The 24,644-nt window shown below is 43.1% G+C and overlaps 1 protein-coding gene across 1 annotated transcript; it reads left to right on the forward strand.

Moving 5' to 3' along the window:
- Positions 1 to 229: 229 nt before the first annotated feature.
- Positions 230 to 22,841, forward strand: epha2b (eph receptor A2 b). Its single transcript, XM_030733081.1, has 17 exons — positions 230 to 365; positions 965 to 1,044; positions 2,501 to 3,149; positions 13,192 to 13,347; positions 13,699 to 14,043; positions 14,239 to 14,369; positions 14,631 to 14,802; positions 14,904 to 15,000; positions 15,671 to 15,726; positions 15,825 to 15,950; positions 16,632 to 16,817; positions 16,951 to 17,012; positions 17,526 to 17,735; positions 17,835 to 17,984; positions 18,088 to 18,281; positions 19,190 to 19,345; positions 20,713 to 22,841. The coding sequence occupies exons 1-17, from the start codon at positions 281 to 283 to the stop codon at positions 20,819 to 20,821; spliced, it is 2,964 nt and encodes a 987-aa protein (XP_030588941.1). The 5' UTR covers positions 230 to 280; the 3' UTR covers positions 20,822 to 22,841.
- Positions 22,842 to 24,644: the final 1,803 nt, after the last annotated feature.

Below are 24,644 nucleotides of genomic sequence, written 5' to 3' on the forward strand. Positions count from 1 at the left end.
TAAGCTCTTTGAGATGTTCATGATGGTTCAAATTTGTAATTATGAAATGTCCAACAGTCTCTAAGAGTCTCACCGCCCCACTGGCTCCACTCACACCCGAGGAAATGCACACGCACTCACCCGTTCACCCTGACACACACACATACACGCACACACATTCCAGCGGGCGGAGTCGGTGACGTGCCGGGCTGTTTGTGAATGAGCTGCAGCGAGCAGCGTTTACCTCTCAGAGTCCCAGCCAAGCCCAGGAGCGAAGAGAGAAGAAGGAAAAGTTTTCTAAATGGATTTCTTTGGTGGAATCAGACGTTATTTATTTTCATATGTGCTTCTCAATGGCATATTCATAACATTACAAACCAAAGAAGGTGAGTGACTTTAAAAAAAAAAAAAACAAATAATTGAAAAAAAACCTGGTTGCATTAAATCTTTTGGGGCTTTGCAGAAGGGAAGCACGCGTGCCATGCGTGGAACCAACTTCAAGAAAACTTTTTTTAATACCAGCAAATGTTCAGTATGACAGTCCTGTAGCGGTCTGCCTCCAACTCTTGATTGATTGAAATGTTTAATTTGGATTGAAATAAAGTCTCTCTTGGAGATTTTGATTATTAACATTCAGAAATGTTGAGCGTGCAGAGTTCGTGCGCGCTCCTCTAAACTCCGCTGCACCAACAGGTGAAATTTGCGAAAATTTGGGTGAATTTCGTTTATAAAATATATTTTTATCCCCATTATTTCAACATGCTAACTCAAGTATATCAAGGTTTGCTGACATGTGGGAAATGAAAAAAGCTGCTATTTATGGCGCAAGAATGCTACTCCTCTTCTTAAACTAAAAACTGTTAGTTTCAAACTTTCTGTCATTTATCCATTGCAGAATAACACGTCAAATATAAGTAAATGTTTTCTGGCCATTTTTTAAAAGGTGCATTCTCATTTACTGACATTATTTCTCGTGTCTCCACAGAGGTGCTTTTGGACATGAGGGCATCAGGAGATGAACTGGGCTGGCTGACTTGGCCCTTAGATCAGGGAGAGAAGACTGGGGTGAGTAAAGCTCTGGCTTCTCCTCCAGCTCCCACGTTTCCTGTTGGAATTTGCCTTAAGAATAAATCAGCGTGGAGAAAATGCACGGGAAGGCTCCAGCTGAATTTAGAACCTCCAATTTGATGACATTTGACTATTTGACTCCTGTGGTTAGATGTGGAGGGGCTGTTTGTGTGTGTGTGTGTGTGTGTGTGTTTTAATGAAAATCAGTTAGCCTTGTAGTTGATGGAGTAGCAGGATCCTATCAGGAGCTGCTTCCAAAGCATGTCTGGGCTACACCAAAGCTTAGGCAGACAGAATAGCTGCTAGCTCTGAACTGGGAATACTTGTGGCTTCTTGTGGTTTCAAGGCTTCAGCTCCAGAATTGTATGTCAGAGAGCAATTAACTTTTAAAGTTTGCAGCATGTGGTGCCTCTTTTTTGGAGAGGCTGGGTTTAGGATGGAGCCTTAAACCAAGGGAAAATGTCTACACTTAGTGTAGTGCGGAGTACATTATTACACCCAAATTCTGCTTGCCAGTGTACTAGAAACATGCCTTCCTACTGGGCTGCAGTTTCAGAGTAATTGACTAGCCAGGCTCATGCAAATATGCTGCAAATGGCTTCATTTCATGTGCTGATGACTCAAAGGCATGTGCAGGCGTGTTCATGATGGCTCACCCAACTTTCTTGGAGAAGTTTTGCTGCTTTAAAAAAAAAAAAAAAGGCTGTACATTAGTTTCACTTTTTCATTAATAAGCCTCAGGTGTTTTAAAGGCCCCTTATAAAAAGTGTGCAAAAATGTTCACCAGCTGTTTTATAGAGGTGTTGCTTCTGCTGCTGCGCATCAAGTTTATATGCAGAGCCGCACACTCGGCCAACTAAGCACATTTTTTTAATTAATAGCACAGGGGCTACATGCAGAGAGCAAACCACAGCCTCTGTCTCTGTGGGGCCAGTTGTTTCTGGTGAGCCAAGGTTTTGTTAAACCTTGCTGTCACTTTTTCTTTTTTTTTTTTCCCCAGAAATATTTGTGGCACCATTTAGTATGCAAGCAGCAAAGCTATTCGGAGAACATGCCAACAGTAGCAAAAGAAAAAAAATGAATTGGAAATAATTTGGTATCTTTGCAATGTCAGAAATGCTCGTGCTGTTGGTCCCTGAGGTTTTTTGTGTTGTTATGCTGCTCATAAAGTGCAGTTTTCCATGTCTCAGAAATGTGTTATGGCTGTGAAGCTGTAAAAATATTCAGAGGGAGTAATTAGCAATTTGTGGAGCTTGGCTTCCCTGACACTCACACGGTTCTTACAGCGTTACTGTAGCTGAACCCTTATGAGAAGCGCAATGGTGCCTTTTTACTTTGCCATCCTTATAGTTTTGGTTTGTGCATGCTCAGGGGCTCCTAAAGGGTTGAGTGTTTGTACCGCTTACCTTTTCGGCTTATTTGTATGTGTGTGTGTGTTTTTCTTATTCTTCAGTGGGAGGTCGTCCAGAGGACTCTGAATGGCTCTCAGTTCTATACCTACTCCGTCTGCAACGTTGAGGAACGTGAGCAGGACAACTGGCTGCGCACCACCTTCATCCAGCGGCATCCACTGGCCTCGCGGGTTTTTGTGGAACTTAAGTTTATTGTACGTGACTGCAACTCTTTTGATGGAGCCTCATTAATCTGCAAGGAAACCTTCAACCTCTACACATCTGAGTCGGACGCAGACGTGGGCACCACCTTCCGCAAGAGCCAGTTTAAGAAAGTGGCCACCATAGCTCCAGATGAGATCACCAGCAAAAATGAAATGCACATCAACACAGAGACGCGAGTGGTAGACAGCCTGTCTCGAAAAGGCTTCTACTTGGCCTTTCAAGACATCGGAGCCTGCATGGCTCTTCTCTCTGTCAGGGTCTACTACAAAACCTGCCCGAGCACAGTGCAGAATCTCGCAATATTCCCTGAGACAGTGGCTGGAGGTGAGAACCAGCCGCTTACGGAAGTGAGTGGGGTGTGCGTGGAAAATGCTGTCAGTGAGGAGTTACCTCGCATCTACTGCACTGAGGAAGGCAAGTGGGCGGTGCAGGTTGGACAGTGCCAATGCAAACCCGGCTTTGAAGAAGTTAAAGACACATGTCAAAGTAAGTGCATGCTCTTGAGTCTCTGGTATTCACAAAGTCTTTCTGTCTGCAGGTACGTTATCTGGGTGTAAACTAGGCTTCAGTTCCCATGAGGGTGTGCTTTTTAAAGCACCCGTCTGGTATTAGTCACTATTTACCTTTATTTTAATTGCCACAGGGTGTAAAACAGGCCTGGATGGCAGAGTGTGGATCTTCATCATAGGTATTATCATTGTAATTTGGTGGAATTCTCCCTTTGGCTAACATGGCTCTTTTACAATGGAAGGAATGTTTAGGCCTACTTGTACATGCCCTGGCATTATCCCTGACCCTGAACTGATACCTGTAAAATTAGGAAAAGTGCTTTTCGGGTTTCAGCTATGACTAAGAAGTACAGTTCTGAGGAAAGAGTCAGACAAGCACAATTTCTATGCCTAAAGCCTTTGTGATACGGAGGCTCAAGTTAGGTTGTACTTGACATTCATTTTCCACTGCTGGTAAATCTCATTTATTAGCAAAAAAATATTTGAATACCTCTTTTTTTTTTTTTTTTTTCTTTTTAATTTTGGCTGGAGTCATGCTCAACTTTAAAATCACATATTTAAAACCACATAACCTTTCATGGGTCAGAACTTGCAGCATGTTGCGTCAAGTGACTTCCTGCCTTCTCAGTTTCACCTGTTCTCTTATCTTATGAGTGTGATGTGCTGTCCTTTGCCTTTGTAGTTATGGTGCAGTTGTGATTTAAGTCCTGCAAAGAAGGCTTTTATTATTGCGGTAAGGGCTTTCAGAGTGACTGAAGATGATCAAAGAAACCGGCAGGCTACTGTACTGTGATGGATTAGCATCTTTAAAGATGATTGGGGGGAAATGGGAGGTGGCAGGAGGAAGCTTTTGAGCCCTGCTGACTTTGTTCATATCAAGCATCACAGAGAGCAGAGGCCCTCCTCTTGTGAACGGGCGAGCTGACTGCATGTTCCCCTGCCTGCATCCGTGGCTTGATCCTCCTCCCTCTAGTTTCAGAAATTTACCGAGCCTCCACTTTGGGGTGTGTGACTTTAGCGGTGCATGTGAACATGCAGCACAGAGTGGCATGCAAGGACCTGTTCAGATCTGTTTCACTGAACACCTAAAGACTCATCAGCCCCAAGTGCTGTCCCTCATTCTCTACTACTTCTGGCACTTGCTTGTACCCACACACATGCCTGACCTGAAACACACTCATGCGGGTACGAATACCCATAATCGTCATCTGAAAGACATTTGGGACAGCAGCTGTAAATCCACCTGCAGCATTCCTGTAACCGATTTACTTTAGTTTCCCTCCCAGTGGCAAAAGACTGTTAAAAGTGATGAAGTCTTCTGTCAGTAGATCATTTTTAGCTGCAGAAAAGTGGCAGGTAAGATGATTAGGGAGGCGAAGCAGGAAAGAATGAGTGAGAGAGAGAGACACAGAGGTCATGCTACAGCGAGAGGCTGTTTAGAGGAGGGGCGTGATTTTAAAATGGAGAGAGGTGAGGAGTGGAATGCAAAGGTAGGGAAACAATGAAGCGCTGTGTTCCCCCCGCATGGCCGGTGGAGCCCACCTCCACCTCCTCTCCCTCTTGGTTGATACATTCCTGATCGGTTTGCTGAGGAGGAGCTTTCCAGCATTACTCCAGACCTGTGGAATTCCCAGGAGGGGGAAGAGCAGCTCCGGGTCGAGGCCTCACATAAAGATGACTAAACAAAGAACCCTCCCCAGAAAAAAAAAAAAACTACCATGATGAAGTTAAATGAGAGGCCTACGATTCATGAAGGCAGTTGCAGATGAAGGTGGAAATGAATCACAGGGCCGCAGTGCGGGCCAAGATGAATGGTTCGAAGGGCTTAAAGTGGAATATCCTACAGACACACACAGTTAATCATTCTCCCCGCTTCTTTCCTATATGGAGCGCAGTTACGGGAGAAACCACAAAACTTCAATTGTGGTGCTTTTTCTTACTTGGGTTGAAAGTTTCCATGTTCTGCGACGTTTTCACTCAGTTTTATGACTCCTCGCCCCCATGGGACCTGTTAAAATAGAAACCTGTGACTTCATCTGGCTTTTGTCTCATGTCTCTTCATCACAACTCCTCACGCTGGCATTTTTTTTGGCTTAGGGATCACTCTCCGGCAAACTATACTGCAAGGATCATTTTTTCCTTTTTTGTATTTGGCGTGTGGCGTTGTTCGCCTGGTGGCCGTCGGTGCTCATATTAACTACAGAGCTGAGCAAACAAACCCTGAAGATAAAACGCATCGTTTCCTGCACTGCACCGAGTGTTTAAAGCAGCAAATGTAAACGTTTTTATGAACTGGTTGTAAATCATACGTATCGGCAAGGCTTTCTTTTTTTTTTTTCTTCTTGTGAAAGCAGTCTCAAAATATAGCGTCCAACCAGAAATGGTTTAGATACTTGCTCTATCAATGCATATTTTACAAAGTATGTCTCCCTTTTTTTTTTTTAAAGAAGTGAAAACAGCACTGATGGAGCTTTCTTTGATTACTTCCTTTTGCCATCTGCCTTGGGTCAGCATTCTTATTTTATTCTGGAGAGGGGGGATCTCAACTTTCTTTCAATTACCTTGTCAGACTTTAAAACCCCAACAGTTTCCACTTGTGACTCACTGTTGACACTGACACAGTTTTCCCCTGCACGCCCTTTCTTACCCACAATCCTCCCTGGCACAATGCAATGGCCTACCATGTGTCACCCCCCTCAAAGGATCACAGGCTGCCCCAGCTGGTCCTTGGTTTTTGTGTTTAACTGCCCCGGTCCACACCTCATCAGCCGCACTAAAGCCTCAACAAATAAGGCCTAATCCCATATTATGGTTGACACAAGACTCTATAGAGGAAAAGAAAAGAGACGCAGTGTGGAATATTTGGACTGCTGAGGGCAGTTTTGGTGAAACAACTGTCCACCAAGTTCCAGTAACGTTACGAATCCTCTCTCCAAAGAGGTTCCAGTAAACTTATTTTCTCTCTTCCCAGCCCCCCTCCCCCTCTCTGAGTCCGCGTTTCCGAGTTCATCCTCAGAGTTGATGTAACAAACAGTTGGTGACTGTTGTAATTGTGACTGCATGCTGCGGTGAGTGATTTGTATGGGTAGTAATTGACTTGGGTGTGTTTGGTCTTTTTAAGCAGAGTAACTACTGGTTCTGCTTGCTCTTTTGCCTTTGTGCAATCTCTCTTTGCCATCGTCGGCCCCTCTCTCCCAACATCCTCCCTGTCCCTGAAGAGTCTTTCTATTTTAGCCTCAATTTTCCGCCTCTCATCTCGTATTTATTGAATAGTTTCTTATCTCTGCGGATTATTTGCCTCCTCATTTTGTCGCAATTTACTCCAGAGACGCATTCAGCTGCAGAAGTTTCCCCAAGTACAACAAACTGACAGATACATAAAAAGTTTTTCCTCCGCATTTTGTCTTCATGTCTCCTGTGAAATCACTGAGTGTCTGTTATTTTTGGCCGGGGGTGCAGGTCATGAATATGACACCAATAGAGTTTAAACATCCCGTTTCACACGGCCGTGATGGGACTATTTAGACTGTGTACAATTCTCATCTTGCTCCCTGATAAATACATTTCTCCACAAGTGCCTCGTAAAGATAAATAGAGGCTAAATTAGAACAATACTGCCAATGGGAGAGTTTTTAGTGGCCGGGGAGAGGAAAAAACAGTTGGTTTCATGTGGTGGTTGAGGCATAAACATTTAATGGAAGTAAAATCTTTTAAAGGAATAACAGGTTATTGTTGTTGATGAATTTTAACATGGAAGTTAAGATTTGGACTGTTCACTTCAGCATTTGCAGTCTAAAAAATGCCAGAGATAGACTGCTGGTAGATTTAAATCTTTAAATCTGTTTGCGCCTGGAGTCAGCTGATTCGCCACAGTCACTGCAAACCTATTAAAACAAAAGGTGTTGTGCAATTTCACTCAATCTGATGGTGGCTGTGCAAAGACGTGAACGCAGCGCCACTCCTCAAGATGTCGGGGATTTCATTTAGTTGGCTTAAGGTGGATTTTACACAATGGAATCATCTCACTCCTGCAGGATAATCCCCACACTGAAATTTTCTGCTCTACCAAATTCCTTTAACCCTTGATCCCGGTGGCCGATCTCCCAAAAAAAAAAAAAAAAAAAAAAATGCTTGCGTCACAGACCTGTTGGACAATGCTGCTCATTTAGATTCACAGGCTAGATATAACCTTGGATATAAACCCACTGCGATTACTTTGATTTACTTTGGATTTCTCAGATCTTATGCCAAGCTAACGTCTTCCAAGCGGGCTGAACTTGAGTGAGCTGGTTAGGTAATGGGTGTGGGGGCAGACTTTCAAGTGGTGTCATGCACCGTCTTGTTGGGCCACGCTTGTATTGAGCAGTACGTTGGCAGTTAATTCAAACAAGATGACAGAAAATGTAGCATGGGGAAGATCTAGTGGGGCCCAATTACTTTTTAATGTGGATTACAGCTAATCACATCACTGTTGTTTTAAAAACTGTGGATCGTGTGGTGGTTGAGCTGAGGGGCATTTCACGAATGTTTCTTTTTTTTCTTTTTTTAAAGAAAATCAGGAATAACTAGCAAACCACTTGAAAACTGGCTGAACATTCAGCAAGTTCTAATGATTTTATTTGCAGGCAGACCTCCTTCCTCCACAGACATCCATTAGGAAACGTGCACTCTAAGAATACGGCAGCCACATTAAGGCACAAGATTCAGCTGGGGGAGAGAGAGTGCCATAACAAACTGCAGTCTGGTTACACTCGAGTGGTAGTAGGAAAGAACAAATTCTCACACGTCCTTCAAGTTCACATTTGCAAACTAAAGGAGTGAGCAGGCAGGCAGTGGAGCAAACCACTGTGAGGCATATGTACAGTTTTGCATCTACACTGTAATTAACACAAGTGGTTTCAGTCAATATTATATTATTTAGCATTATATACAGTAGTTATATTTACTTTGAGGCATTGAGGAGGACAAAGCTCCTCAATGCCTCTCCAGTAAAAAGTGATCAGGATGCTGGAAAACCAAAACAATGAGTGAAAAGAGACTAAAAACAGTTAAGAGCTAATGGGAAGTGTTCACTTTTTGTGTGTTCTTTTGCATTACATGTAGTGCTGTATGTGCTGTGGATATTAAAAACTCATTTTGACTATTGCAGCTTTAATCAGATATTGGTTTCTTCAAATTGTAAACAACAAATTTTGACAAGCAAAAACCAACCAATTTGTCTCAGTGTTTGGTTTCTGAATGTGTTCCATTGGCCCAAACAACTGACTCTTAGCATTATTTAGCTGTGTGTGTGTGTGTGTGTGTGTGTGTGTGTGTGTGTGTGTGTGTGTGTGTGTGTGTGTGTGTGTGTGTGTGTGTGTGTGTGTGTTGATTGTGGTGGGGAAGTTGGGACATATTTCCTCTTGGTGACATTCCTGAGCCTGCAGGCTGAGTGTATGTATGTGTGATTTGTGGTAGGCGCAATGTGTAGTGCATTGTATTGTACTGCTGGTGTGTGAGGTCAGCACTTTCCTTCCCCCGTGTCAGTCAGCCCCCCCCCCCCCCCCCCCCCCCAGCACAACACAACACAACGCACCACACCACCCACCCTTCACTGCTAACAGGACGAGCCCACAGCGGAAACCGGAGGTCACCTAATCCCTCGGTGACTCCCCAACCCGTTGGCTCAGGGCTTTCCATTGTCGGGCGCTGCCGAGCGGCCTTGCTCAGCCGCTTTCCATTTCGTTGTCCTGCCTGATAACCCTTATTGTTTATTGGTGCATTTGGTCTCATTTTGGCCACTTCCCCCAGCCAGGAAGCAGACAGCAGTCGGGATCCAGTGTGTGTTACCTGTTGGCTTGCTGTGGTGTAGTAAAATGGCGTTGTGTTTGCCACCTGGCTGTCTGGGGCTACCAAGTAGCTTTGCAAATAACCAGAACACTGGAAGCTGCCTCTGAATGATCAACTCAGCCAGTACTGGTTTTCTCCAGCGTATCTGCAAAACTTTAGAAGTTTTTGAGCATGTTTTGCATCTCCTTGAGTCTACCTTTCATTCCCCGTTTCCCTCCCCCTGTCAGTGAATCTGGGCAAAGGGAATGAGAGGAGAAAGCAGATTGGGGAATTTATTGTGTTTGTTAGCAATCCCAGATGAAAGCCTGAGAGCAATTGTAAAACAGATGTAATGCCCTTACAGCTGCTCCATTGGTCAGCTAATCCCTTTGACTAATGCCTCTCCACCCACCACCCCCAACACACACACATGCACCCACTTCCCTCAGCCCTTACACCTTTACTGCCTCCTGCTCTCCCTTCCTTTACCTCAGTAACCCCCCACCCCACCCCCCAGCTCATGTTACCAGTTCACCTCCCCCAGCACAGACCCCCATTGTTCCACTACCACCGAGTCCCCCAAAATACTAATGACATGTTGTCAGCCTGCATACAAACAAAATGACATGACATATTGCAATTACAGCTTTGCTGTGTCCAGCTTGGGGAAGAAAACAGGGGGATGGGGAGTGTAAAATAAAAAGGTACAGACAAAGGCCTTCAGTTATACTTGGGAAACCATTCTGATAAAGATCTAGACATTGCATTTATTTCTTGGTTGTTATTATTTTTGCAAGATTTTTTTTGTTCACTGGCCATAGTTCTGATTTTATCCTTTCTCTCTCCCTCCTCCTCCTCCTCCTCCTCCTCACTGCGAGCATGTGTTTGTTTTACTTGGCCACTGACTCCCTCTAAGCCATGCACAGTTTAACTCACAACTGCCCTGAGGCAGACATGACCTTACTGCCTTTAAAAAGCCCAGTGCCGGGTTCGATTGCGGGGTCCCCCCCTACCACTTACTCCTCCAGTCCTGAGGGTGATTTCTTTTGTCAAGCCACCATGTTACCCATTCATCCATCTCTCCGGCCATGCATTCATCACTCCGGCATCTCATCCATCTTAACTTCTGCTGACAAACCTTATGGAGGCTCCCACTCCAGAGCCACTCAGGCTCCCAGAATGTAACAGGTCCCTGTGCTCACTCTCAATAAACAAACACAGAACCACTCAGGGCACATGGGGCCTCTCAAATGACAAACAGTTCCTTTCTTTGTAGCTATAGGGAGGGGAAAAAATGGCCAGTATAACTTTGTGAAATGTTTCAATTCAGGAGAAGCTGAGAGACATTTGTATATAAGATCATTCATCTAAGGACCCCCCCCCTCCCCTCCCCTTTATGGGTTTAGTGGCTGTGTTCATGTTGGGTCAACACATTTTAGCTTCCTTTTGGTTATTATTCTGTCTTGGGACTCGGGTAGCCTCAGCGGTGGTTCTTCTGGTGGTCACGCTCCCCTGTGCTTCCATGCTTTGATTGGCTGCTTTAGGAAGGAAGGCTGCGTCAGTCTCACACTTCCTGTTTCCTGTTGTGTCCAGCAACAATCCAAAGCCCCTCTCCACCTTCTCCGTGGAACAAGGAAGTTTTCTTTCACCGGGCTTTTCTACTTTGTCGAGGAATCCTTTTGTTAAATGCCCCAGTGGAGAGTCATCTACTCTCATTTACTGTCACTGTGACTCAAATGTTCAGCATACACAAACTCCTTGACCTTTTACAATGGAAAACTGGGCTGAAAATGAAGCTACACTCAAGGCGCTCTACTACAGGCCTCCTGTTGGGTGGTGTGCACTGGAATGCATCTTGATTATAGAGGCAACTCAGAGTAAGGCCATCATCTCCGCAGGCCTGACCACGATGCATTGCAGCCGGCACTGTAACACCAAAAAGAGGCTAGTCCTCCTCTTTTCAGTTGCCATGTGGCATTTCGACTATTCCCATCTGCAGCGCTTGGTTGTTTGTATGTTTTTTTTTGTTTTTTGTTTTTTTTCTCCTTTCAGTACTTGAATGGCATGGCATTCTCTTTGCCTGCTGGTCAGTGGTGAATAGCAATGTTAATGGGTTAGCTGGGAGCCTTTTTAGGGACGACTGGGAGGAAAGAAAGGAGAGGAGGAAGGAATTTGGGGATTACGAGGAGGAGAGGTAGGGGTATGAATCAGGGTTTGAGGCAGCAGCTGTTCCCCCTTCTCAATGCAAGGGCTCACCCTGCCCCGTCTCCTTTCTTTCTCCGCTCTTTTCTTCAGTCCTCAGCAGGATACAGTATTTCTTCTGTCGCCTTCACACCACCTCTCTTCTGCCTCTCCTGTCCTCTGCCTCATCTGCGTTAATGAGTAGCAGTAGCTGTTGGTGAAACAGCTGGCTGAGACAGAAATGAGGCGCTGTCTTGAGGGAGGATTGAGTAACATGTAAGCCTGTTGGCCAAACTAAATAAAATCTCTCTGGCTGAGTGTCTTTGTTTCTGTCTTCATTGTTATAATCCTTATATAACACACACCCCGTCACAGCAGCTCAGCCCCAACCTGCAAAGATAGGAAAAAAAAAAAAACCCAGAGCAGACTTGAAGTGAGACTTATGGTTTATTGAGGAAATCCCCTTCATATGTCTTAAATGGAGCCATAGCCATGTGCTTTCTGTCTCGTGTGTGTGTGTGCGTGGTCACTTGTGGCTTCCAGATGAACTTTGGCTCATTTGGACCACAGCGAAAGACCAAGATGGTATCACTGAATCTGATATTATCTTTGTCCTTGGCTCTGCTTTCCAACTCACCCCTGTTGGAATCTGGCCTCCAAAATGTACATTTGTCTTTGTTTTGTTGCGTTTCCTCTGTCAGCGGCATTAACCACAATCTCCGAAGAATACACAGCCTGATTTAATTTGGCTATCATGTAGTGTTCTTATATAGTCTGATCTCTCTTTCACCATTTTTATTTATTTCTAGTGCCCCCCCCCCCCCCCCCCCCCCCCCCTCACTTGAATCTTTGCAAGTAAGAAAATGTTCTGTACTTATGTCACATTTACAAAGTGCTTCACAGTGTTTTAATCTTTTGTTGTACTTTGGGATAGATGGTGCTGCTCATTTGCTATCTGTCATTAGTTATTTACTCCAGGCAGACACCTTGGAAGGGGGGGAAAGGAAATGTCTTTGTGTGTGAGTATATGTATATGTGTGTATATATATATATATATATATATATATATATATATATATATATATATATATATATATATATATATATATATATATATATATATATATATATATATGTCTGTGTGTGAATAGTTGAACTGACTTAGTTAGAGGGATGTGAACAGGTGACAGGCAGTGGACATGATCCCTTTTCTGATGTCAGATTTACCCGCGTGTCCACGGCTGTGCTTTGCATACATGTATGTGTATTTTGTACATACACATGGGGGTCAGTGCATGTGTTCAGCGCATACATGAGCGTGTGTGTGGATGAATGTGTGACGGTGTGAGGACACGAGCAGCAGCCGTTGGAATGCTCTCGCTGAGTTAATGGGCAGCCATCTCGTTTTCACTCTCCTTTGTGGCACACTCTCTCTGAGATTTCACACCACATTAAGTTCATATTTCACCACTGCTACGCACAGCTGGACCCCTACCTGCATTTCTTTATTCAGAGTTGGACGTGTGAAATTAGGTGCCATCTTATCTAGGTGATACAGTTTCAAAGGTCTGCATATGGTTCTGTAAAAGAAAAAAAATAAGATTGCTGAGTGCACATGGATGCTATTTTGAGCTGCTTCTTGGTGTTTTATTGGAAGTTGTTACTTCTATTTCTCTTTTGGTGCAGCACTGAAAAAACTTACTGTCATGAAATGTGGCATAACTGGTTGTGCTTGAGAGAGACAGTAAGAAGGCAGCAGTAGAGTGAGGAAGGAGGAGTTTGTGGTTGAAAAAGTAAAGAGCAGGAGCGCAGGCTGGGCTGGGCTCATGTAAGCAGCCTCTTGGCTGCAATGGACTATTTTAATAAGTAGAGTCAGCGCCATGCAAACTCTTGCACATGCTTTCCCTACAATGTGACTTTTGGTCATTATATGTCAACTCAACCTTATTGTGCTGCACACATAGTCAAAGAGATGCTGCCTGAAGTCATTTGTTGCTCTGCTGCTCATGCAAATGTCTTTGTTTCTGCAGAATGTCAGCCTGGCTTCTTTAAAGCTGAGGCATCGAGCGATGGGTGTAAGCCGTGTCCTGCCAACACTAAGATGATGGAAGCGGGTGCTTTGCTTTGTCCCTGCATGGATGGCTTTTACCGGGCTCTAACTGACCCCCCTACTGGTGCCTGCTCAGGTGAGACCTATGGATTAGGAAAATTCAGAAATGATGGATTGTTTTGTTACTTGGTCAGTGCAACCATGTAATGCCATTTTCACACATGACCTTTCCAGTTTGTGTTCAAAACCGAGATATTTAAAAGTGACAGTCTGAAGCCTTCAGGAAGTGCAGGGATGTGTTTATGGTTTCATAATGGCAGTGTGATTTTTTTTCCATCAGGAAATTGCAGTTTTGAGGTTCTGATACCAAAATCAAAAAAAAAAAAAAAATCCTCGTGTCTGAAAGAAATCCCACACATTTGGCTTCCTGTGCTTCTCTTCTTTGTTGCTCTTAATTAACAGTTAACACTCAATCTGTGTTCACCAGGCCCCCCCTCTGCCCCTCAAGATCTTGTGGCCATCCCTCAGCTGTCTGTGGGAAAACTCCTCCTCTCCTGGAGCCCCCCTGAAGACACTGGAGGTCGAACTGACATCACCTACAATGTTGAATGTCAGCGCTGTGAGGGAACTGTGTGCCAGCCCTGTGGAGAGAGAGTCCGCTATGAGCCGGGCAGCGTGAAGCTGACTGAGGCCCAGGTGTCAGTGAGCGAGCTGGAAGCTCACCTGAACTACACCTTCACCGTGGAGTCACACAGCGGCGTGTCGCTCTTGGCCAGTGAGGCTTATAGGCCACCATCCGGGAGCAATGTGACTATATTTCTGCACCACACAGGTGAGCCCTTCTGACGCTGTCTGTGCTGCAGTAATGACAGATGCTGTAAGACGCTAACAGCTCTGCAAGTTGAATTATGCCACGGCAGAAAGATAAACTGCTAGATTTCATTGCTAGAGTGTACCCATATTTCTTTATATCCACTGAGCTTTTCACATCACTAAAAAACATAAATATTCTCTACTCTGTCCTTAGATCCCCCCCAAATTACCACAATGCGACTGGTTGGAAGGACCTCCACCACCCTGTCTCTTTCCTGGGACGTATCCCCTCGACCGCGTGCCTCACACCGGCACCTCCGCTATAAACTAACTTACCACAAGAAGGTGGGACACCATTGTTTTCTTTTTCCACCAGGAATGTTTTAAAATTGAACAGTTCATCTTATGTATCATTTTAAATATGTCACTGTATGCGTGTTTCACGTGTTGTTTAAATAACTAGTACTATTTTAAGTTCAGAGCTCCTGGTCTATCAAACTTAACCCACTAATTTAAATGTTATAATTGGCTGTGGGATCCATCTCCTACGGCAGCACTGGCTGCTTAAATCAGATTTCTTCCTGACTCTCTTCCTCTGCCTCCCAGGATGATAACCTTGATAAGACCACCTACACTGTGCTCACGCTCGACAAGAACTCTGCACAGATAAAAGATCTGGCCCCAGGCACAGCCTACCAATTCAGAGTGCAGGCCCTCGGCAGTGACGACAACTCTGAAGGCTCCAGAATGGAGGAACAGTTCGAGACCTTGTCTGAAGGTACAGAGAAAACGTTTCTAGAGCTGTAGAAAAAGTTTCACGAGTTTAGTTCAGGAATGGGATTTCTCCGATGTGTGTCTAAGTTTGTTTTTCTTTTCCAGGACACATGCCTCAGAACTACACAATTTTATTATTGGTGACAGTTGGGGTCGCAGTGGTCTTGATCATAGTGTTCGTGTTCCTCTTCCTCCGCAGACGGTCAGTAACCAGCCCTGTCAGAATGCGTCCTCCTTCACTGGCTTCCTCTGTCATTCTTCTGCCTTTCCTTTGAGGGGCCTCCAAATGGCCCTTGCATTCATATCTCCTCACCTCTCCCTTTCTCTCTCTTCCATTAGCCAACTTTCTCTTTCTATTTATCTGGATTTGTGTTCCAGCACTCGCTAGGGAGGAATTTGCATTGAATGTGCCTTGTCACTGCTCAATGGTTATATTCCAGTGAGTGTTGGGGCCCTTGAAAGGAAATTTGCCCAGAGTGGTACATTGTTGGTGATAAGAGGGGCTTGGTTCTTTCTGCACCAGGCCACGGGCACTTTGTAAAGGTGACCTGGGTCTCTACTGTAGCAGACTGTAGCCTGCCTGTCTACTTCCCTCCAGCCTACTTGTCTGTCTTTCAGTCTTTAAATCAGCTTGGCAAACACAGTCTATCGACAGCCTATATCAAAGGGCCACTTCTTTCTGAATGCATGCATTGCAGCAGTGTCGGTATCCTTTTGAAAGACTTAAAGCATTTAGAAATATTGTTACAAAGGTTGCTATGTGCTATTGATATTAAAGCAGGCAAATGATATATAGACAAGTTCATTCATTTTTTCAAAGTGAGACATTAATTTTCACATGGATGTTTTTCTTTCATTCTTTTTTTTTTAAGGAAAGGGAACTCTCACACCAGGCAAGGACCAGAGGACACATACTTCTCCAGCCCAGGTAGAAAAATAATTTCTCCCATCTTTCTGTCTCACTTTGTTGAATTGATTTTTATCTATTTTGTTAACCTACAACAACTGCTTTCCTCTGGCTAACAGAACAGTTAAAGCCTCTGAAGACCTACGTAGATCCGCATACATACGAAGACCCGAACGTAGCCGTCCTCAAGTTTGCCACTGAAATCCACCCCAGCCACATAACCAAACAGAAAGTCATTGGAGCTGGTGAGTGACAACCCTGCTGAGACAATCTGTTGTGGGGGCTTAACTCTGAGATGTTGAAAGATTTTTCCAATCCCCAAATTCGCTGTTTATACTGTGCATTTTTTACAGCTTAACAGGGTGACTGAGTGTGGTTACTTTTGTGAGATTAACTTCTATCGGGCTCGCACAACAAGTCCAGACATTTTGTTGTATGGCAACTCTTGGCTGTGGCATTTTTTGTTTTGCCTCAAGTTGACAGCACACTTACACAAAAGAAACTGTTGCAGAAACAGTGTTTTTTGGAAGGATATCAATACCTTCCTGAACCACTGTCAAGTTTTTCATTTTCTGTACAGATGATACATTTATTCATGCGCGACCACCTTTACCCTTTAAACAAACAGCCTTTTTCAACACCCGCTTCCCACGACCATGTGCCCCCGTTCTCCTCCTGTGACAGCTGATTCCCATGCCCCCACACTACAGCTCTAATAAAACAACAGAGAACCAGGCACTCAGCACCATGCCAGAGCACACCTCTGTGAGAGCGCCCCAGGCAAAACAGCCACACACACTTCCTTGTTTTTCAATCTGTTGCACAGCCATCCCCTGTGGGTAGAAACTTGAGATGTATTAAATGCACAGTCATATATTGGGGATCTAATTTCCAGCTTAATTGTCTCAATGACGTGTTTCTTGCAGGAGAGTTCGGTGAGGTGTACCGTGGCATTCTGAAGGCACCGGGGAGGAAGGAGGTGGCGGTGGCCATCAAGACGCTGAAGCCTGGCTACACAGAGAAACAGAGGCAGGATTTTCTGAGTGAGGCCTCCATCATGGGCCAGTTCTCCCACCAGAACATCATTCGCCTGGAGGGGGTGGTTACCAAATGTAAGGGTTTCTCTGAGTTCTGTGAGTTTTTTTTTAAACTTTTTAAAACTTCTTCTAACCTACTGTATATTTCAGCTGTTTTTGGAGCAATATGGACACATAATTTATTATTTTTGGTGGCTTCTTTGTGCAGTTAAACATGCAATGATTGTGACTGAGTACATGGAGAATGGAGCACTGGACAGGTACCTCAGGGTAAGTCCACCACATACAGTTTGTACTAATGCAACTATTTTTTTTTTTGAATATTACTGTAAACAAGCTGTTGAAAACCCAAGAATGATCTCTGAAGTTAAGAATTTATTTTTTGCATATTATGACTTTAAAAATCTTGTCTGGTTTAATTTTTGAATAATATCATGTATAGTTTTTCCCTCTTTTTTTCTTTTTTAAATGACATTGAGTGATATGGGTTTGTGATATGTGTAATTTTTTTTAAATCTTATGAAGTTCGTGTTTATTATTATTTTGTTTCAGCTGAGTTTAATAAATTAAAATGCATCTGTATTCTTTTTTTAAATCCTTGTATAATTATATGTATAATTTTATATATATATTAAAAAAAAACAATTTTATATATATATATATATATATATATATATATATATATATATATATAAATATATATATATATATATATATATATAAATATATATATATATATATATATATAAATAAATAAAAAATGCATCTGTATTCTTCCATCAGGACCATGACGGCGAGTTTTCCTCCTCCCAGCTGGTGGGCATGCTGCGTGGCATCGCCGCAGGCATGAAGTACCTCTCTGACATGAGCTACGTCCATCGAGACCTGGCTGCCCGTAACATCCTTGTCAACAACAATCTGGAGTGCAAAGTGTCTGACTTCGGCCTGTCTCGAGTTCTGGAGGACGATCCTGAGGGGACGTACACCACAAGTGTGAGTAAATGTGGGCCTTCCTGAGAGCTATCAGCAGCCAGATTCGTTTTATCACGCCACGTTTTAAAGATCTGTCTCTTAACTGTTTTTCTTGAACAGGGAGGTAAAATTCCCATTCGTTGGACAGCTCCAGAGGCGATAGCGTACAGGAAGTTCACCTCAGCAAGTGACGTGTGGAGTTTTGGCATTGTCATGTGGGAGGTGATGGCTTTTGGAGAAAGACCTTACTGGGACATGAGTAACCATGAGGTATGTGTCAGAGGTCTGACAAGCAAACTTCAGATATTTTTAAAAAATCTGTATGTTTAAAAATAAATAAATAAGTAAGGCTAATTAGATCAACTGCTTGCAGGTGATGAAGGCCATCAATGAAGCTTTCAGGCTTCCAGCTCCTATGGACTGTCCCTCAGCCGTTTACCAGCTGATGTTGCAGTGCTGGCTCCAGGATCGCTCCAAAAGGCCACGCTTTGGAGACATAGTCAGCCTACTGGACAAGCTGCTGCGGAGCCCAGAGTCCCTGAAGACCATTGCAGACTTTGACCCACGGTAAGATTTATTTAAATGCTAGGCGGAGGGCTTATACTGCATATTTTTCTAGTGCTGACTCTACAGTAGCTGCCACTATCAGCAACCAGTTCTTGGAAAGAGCCCTGTAACCAAAACATTTAGCAGTACTGCTAATATAAATTACTCCTTTATTTTTTTCCCCCTGTCTCAGTTATGTAAACTCCCTTTGAGCTCTTTCAGCTTCCCTTCTGTTAGATGTTACCACAATGTCAGCAGTCCATGTGGCCACACAATGATTCGGTCTGTGCATGGAAGACTACGTGAAACATTATAAACAAGTCTGTCAGGAAAATGATATTTATTGATATTTGTGACTCACCTCAATAAATGAATTTTTTTTTTTAAAAGACACATTTTGACAGAGGTGTTATTTTGGCACATTGACTTGATTTTTGTCACAGATGTTTTGATACTTGACTAATCAGATTTGACACTGACTTCAGACTTGACCTTTAGCCAGCAGCTCGACCATTAAGTTTCATTTTTAAAAAATTGCAGGATGTTTAGGGTCAACTGCGGCAGCATTAAGATGTTCTGCATCAAACATCAGGACACACTGGCACCTTGCCTGCAAAGGCTAATGGAAGAATAATGTGTGCGTGCGTATGTGTGTGTGTGTGTATGCACACTCCTTTCACAGAAGTGTTTTTGGTTTTTTTTGATTGTGCGTGTGAATGCATACTTTCACCTTTTGTGAGAGAGCATTAGAGTCAGAAACGGTGAGAAAGGACAAAAGGATGCCATGCTCATATCTTTCACCCTAACTCCTCCAACTGGTTTTTATCACCAACTGGTTTCCTGCACAGTAATTACAGTTCTCAGTCACCATCCTTTGTTGTGGGAAAGCCTGCTGATTATTATCATTTGGATCTACTTTCCTTTACCAGAGTATCCATCCGCCTGCCCAGCACCAGTGGCTCAGATGGCTCTCCCTTCAGGTCGGTGTCTGAATGGCTGGAGTCCATCAAGATGAGCCAGTACAGTGAGAACTTCACCTGCGCTGGGATTGTCACCATGGACCAGGTCCTGCAGATGAAGACTGAGTAAGTGGGACATGATATTAAAGCAGCATTTATTTTATTTGCTCATAGGATTTTAACCTGTAAAGTCTGTTGCACAGTTCTGTTTTTCCTCCTGGCCCCTGATCGACTTCTCTCTGGTCGTTTTATATATTTGTTTTACCAAAGATGTTAAGTTTTAACAGCCAGCAGAATCGTTTGCACTCAGTGTAATCACTACCCTCAGTTACAACTCAAGAAATGTTCGAGATGGAAAATTTAATCGAGGGAAAGAGAAGAAGTGGGTTCATTTATGGTTGGCTGATGGTGGTGGCTTGTGGTTACTCCAGTTCTTATTCTTCTTGCCTTTCTCCATTCTTCCTCTCCTCCCTCCCTGCACCCACTCGCTGCCCTGGGCAGCACTTTTACTTGAGCCCCTAAAACCCCAGTTTTGCAACTGGTCCAGAGTTAAAGAGACGGTGTTTTGCGGCTTTTTCAACATTAAAGGAGGAAAAGGGGGGAGGAGGGAATAGCCTGTAGAGCAGGAGCAACTAGAGGGGATTATGGAAGTGATTGAAATAGATGGATGTGATTTGAAGCCCCATTTCTGGAGAGATTGAAGAGGTGCGCTCTGAAAGTACTCCCTGAACTCATCACAAGATAGTTTAAGGCAATTAGATCTTCCCAGATTTTTAGGAGCACTAAAGGGGTAATTTAATGAAATGAACTCAACGTTTTTGGGAGCAAGGCTTAGTGAAGCACATAATATAAGGTTGCTTTAGGTCTATAACGAGGGCCAGAGCATTTCCTAACCACATGACCAGCCAAAAATGAACCCCCACCCCATTCTGCCACGACACATATATGTTGGTCTTGATCTTGGGAAGATGGGCAGACTGTAAAGCAGAGACAAACCCTTTTGAAGTATTTGTCATGCAGTATGGTGTGATTTCATGGCCCCATGTTTCCATCTCGGGGCATCTGGTAGCACTCTCGGAAAACCAGCAGTTATTTACAACGCACCCTCTGCTCGCCAGACGAGTGATTCATCGTCAGCAGGGAGAATCCTTGTTAAGTAATTAAGGCTGTAATTAAGGCTTTGACTTCAGACTGCTGCGTTGCAGGGCTTTTGCAGGTTTGCATCATGTGCTCGTGAAGAGCAAAGCCCCCTGTGATATCCTTTTATATGAAAGATCAATTGAAACCTCGGCAGATTACAAACTTGGAAAACATCCCACGTAGGCATGAATGGATTCAGCTCCGGGCTGGCATTTCATCACGTTGAATGAGTCGGTGATTACTTCAAGGCTTGAGAAGGCAGGAAGGGCTGTGCATGAAAAGTGTTGGAATGGGGCCAGAGTGTAAAATCATGTGCCGCTGCTCATTTACACTCCTGTGTCTCTCTGTTACAGGGATATTAAGAACATCGGAGTGAGGCTGCCTGGACATTTGAAAAGAATTGCCTACAGCATCTTGGGTTTAAAGGACCAGACCAGCACACTGAGCGTGTTTGCAGTGTGATCCTTACAATGAAGGGATTTCAAATCAGGCACTGCAGCAGGCAGCCCTTTGAACTCTAAACTGAGCTGGAGCACTACTGCAGGGATGGCTTTGGATCAACAGAATCAAGAGAACTGTGCCATCCTTTCAGGCTGACTGAGACGAGCTTGCTGTACATTTTTTTGATTTCTTCATCTTATCCACGGGAAATGGAGCAAATACACAACCGCAACTATATCAAGTAGACTGTATATTTAAATATCTATTTTTTTATTATCCATGATTTCTCTACAGATACAATTTATTGCTCTTACATGAAACCTTTTTTCCATTCCCCGGTTCATGAAACAGTCCACTCCTTGGAATGGCTTCAGCTTTACAAAATTGTGCCTTGAGCTTGTCGTATCCAGCATCAAACAAACGAGCAAAGCACAGCCAAGTGCGACCAGCCTTTGTTGTGACTGTGGTTGGCAGTGATATCGCAAAATCTTCCTTTAATTGGCACCTTGCTCCATTTCCTGTGTTAGGCCAGTGAGGAGGAGCGCTGCAATGAGCTTGAGCTGGCCCAGAGTTAAAGACACGGTGTTGCCTTGGTATATAAACACAGATGGACATGATGTTTTTACTGGCCTTCTTCTGGCTCGGTGCAGAAATTAAGCTATAATCTTATAAGTGATGTTTATATGAAAAAGAGAGGACATTTGTGAGGTACTGTGTGTACAGAATCTTTTTTTTTTTTTTTCCCTCTTAGTTTTTGGTTACCAAAAGCATTGGGAACAAGAATCAAAAATGTAGCACTTGGATCTAGAATCAGAATATTCGTTTGTCTCGGAATAGCAATAAAAAGGGAAACTACACTCCACAGTTTCACTCCGAGGTTTTTGTTGGAATGCCGTACATTTGTTTGTAGTGTACCGGCGATGAAGAGGGATGTTAGAAAAGAAAAAAAAAAAATGCCCTCGGAAGAAAAAAAAAAAAAGGATTAAATAATAAGTGGTTGTAGTTTAGACAATTTCACACTAAAATAATAGTTTGGTTTGCAATTTCAGTGTCTCCTGTAGTTTTGTAAAAGCTTTACAGACGTTCATTCATATTTTTGTTGGTTTGTGTAACATGTCGACTGGATAAATATGAATTGGCAGTTGCTTGACTTCAGACTTTTAAAGACATTTTTAAGTGCCTCTTTATAGAAGGTTAGCGAGAGCTTGCTTCTGTCTGTATTAAAGAAGCAGCTCTATAATGTAGTGAGTAGCGTGTAGTGTGCCCCAGTGCTCTTAATTGATGACTGCAATTCATTGTGTTACTGATGTAAACCTTCCTTTACTTGAATTTTTAATGTATTTTCAAAGTGTATCTATGATTCAGTTGTAGCAGATAGACCCATCTTTGGAAAAGGGATTTTTTTTTTGTATTACTCTGCTTTATTGGTTGCAGTTTTGTATATTTTTTATGATTTCACTATTTACCATATTGCCAAACGGATTATTTTTCTAAGTTCCAATCACTTTCCAAAGAGACTTCTCCTACTTCTGCTTTCTTCCTTCATCAAAGAGCAAACTCCCTGCTTTGCAAATTCCTTCCTTTGTGCCTGTTGTTTTATACTGTATTTAAAAGTGTATTTATTTTGAACTTTTATTTATTTATCCTGATAAACACTGAGCTGGGTTTATAATTGGAGCTTGCTCTCTCATTCTCAGTAATGATGATGATAATAAAAAAAAAAAAAAAGGTTGTAATGTTCCTCTTTTCATTCCTGATTTCTTCTTACCTGATATTGCCTTTGTTGCATTTGTGGAGCAATAAAGTCTTAAACTGCATTTGGCAAAAAGACTGTTGTATGATTGACATAAAAATTAGCAAATGAATGTATACTTTAAAGGCTGTCTCAATGTTTTTGCACCCACCTGCGCATGCTTATTGTGCCTTTGGCTGTTTTAATAATAAACTGTAATCAACATCCAAATCCTCGACTAGCTCCAAGAAAACGGATTACCCGGCTGATCCTGATAATAAAACTCGCCTTGAAGACCTGAAAAATTAAAGAAACTTTCAAACATAAAAATGTCTGTTGAAAGTATCCATTGTGGTTTTTTTACACACACACACACACACACACACACACACACGTTTCCTGTGTAATGAGAGATTATTACCATGTTCCAAATAAAGTGATTCAGACAATCTGGCTAAACTGCTGGCAGGTTTGTGATCGCCGTGACTTTCTGACTCCTGTTTCTTGTCTTGTCTTGACAGCGTAACAAAGACTGTCGGGCTAGCGAAAAACAGGCTTAAAACAAAATGTACTTAGCAGAAAAACTGAAAAGGAGGCTACTTAGGGCGTCTCGTAGTACAACAGAACACCGAGCAAGATGAAGTGGCACCTAGCTGACACTGAAAGCAGCCAGTGCTTTTAATTATTTTAACTTTAAGCCTTAATGACATTTAAGTTTTAAGAAGATTAACCCATGAAAGGGAACATTTACTGTAGAGACCAAAGCTGTTTTTTCTAACCAGGCTGTAAACTACTAAAGTGGCCTTAAGTGGCCAATTCACAAACTGCACTTCTGCATTGTTTTCATTTTTTTGGCACCACAGGTTCATGCTTGCTTCTTCCAGACTTGTGACACTGCCTCTCATACTCTGGTGTCTGCACTATTACCTGAACTAACAAAACCCTGTGTACACTGTGTAAGTCCCAACATAATTTCTAATACTGTAATTGTCAGCTCTGCTTTAAAACAAGAAAACACTAAACACGGCTCAGCTTTTTCTAATACTGTAGGACGAGATTTGATCAAATCACGTCATGCAGCTTTTGTTTTAATCACCAGAAGGAATAAGGTATTTTCGAAGTAGTGCAGCAGGAATGTGCGCTTGCACGAGTGTAACCGATCAGTGCAGTGTGCTGAGCCAGGTTCACAGTTTTTTTTTTTGCTGGGTGACCCTTTCACTGGTGGGTTGAATCCATTCATCTAAACAAATGTCCACATTTGGGCCGTGAATGATGATCAGCACAACAAACTTAGGAGTAAAATCAGTGGATTGCAAAGGAACACATTTTTTTTCAAAACCCTAAATCTCTGAGACACATCAGTAGTATTTTATATTTGGATCCTCTTCATGTCTGACCTTCACGGGAAATATAAATACTGGTGTCGAATGCTGGTATGTTGTATTAGTTTCTGTTACATTCAAAGACACACCTGCCCAGGACAAAAATGCCAATAAAATGTAACTGTGCACAAGCTAAAGAATCCAGCAAGTCCAGACATGCCCCTTCTCACTTCACCTTGACTCATCCACTGTGCCTGATCTCGCTCACTATAACCTCATTTTGAAAATTATCAGGTTTGATTTACTGATGTAAGGGGGGAAAAAAAGCCTTAAATGCACTCCTCAGATAAGAGCTGTACACCAGAAAGAGGAATGTCAATATTTAGATACTGAATTAATCTACAGGTCAGCAGAGAAGTAGCGAGAACAGACCCTACAGGGCCGGAGCATGGGAACTTGGATCTGCCACTAAGTCCCTCACGAGTCTTTGTCCTTGACTTTCAGCTGGCTGTGTGTTCTTGCCTCTGTTAAACCAATAGGACGCCTAGAAATAGTCTTGGCTTTTTGTGGCGACTGTAAACTGAGAAAGTACTCCACTATTTTCCATCTGCATCCATCTATACCCTTAGCGTTTCACAGTGAGGTGGATTTTTTTTTCCCTCTCTCTCTCTTCCAGCCGCTGTGGAAAAAAGAAGAGCAAGAGCCACACCGTTTAACTGCTGATTGTACTCTTTGGGTTTATGCAAATCCACGTGTGAGTGCATCCAAGTTGAGTTTGGTTTACGTCCCT

The sequence above is a fragment of the Archocentrus centrarchus genome, chromosome 7, assembly GCF_007364275.1.
Source record: "Archocentrus centrarchus isolate MPI-CPG fArcCen1 chromosome 7, fArcCen1, whole genome shotgun sequence".
Lineage (NCBI taxonomy): Eukaryota > Metazoa > Chordata > Actinopteri > Cichliformes > Cichlidae > Archocentrus > Archocentrus centrarchus.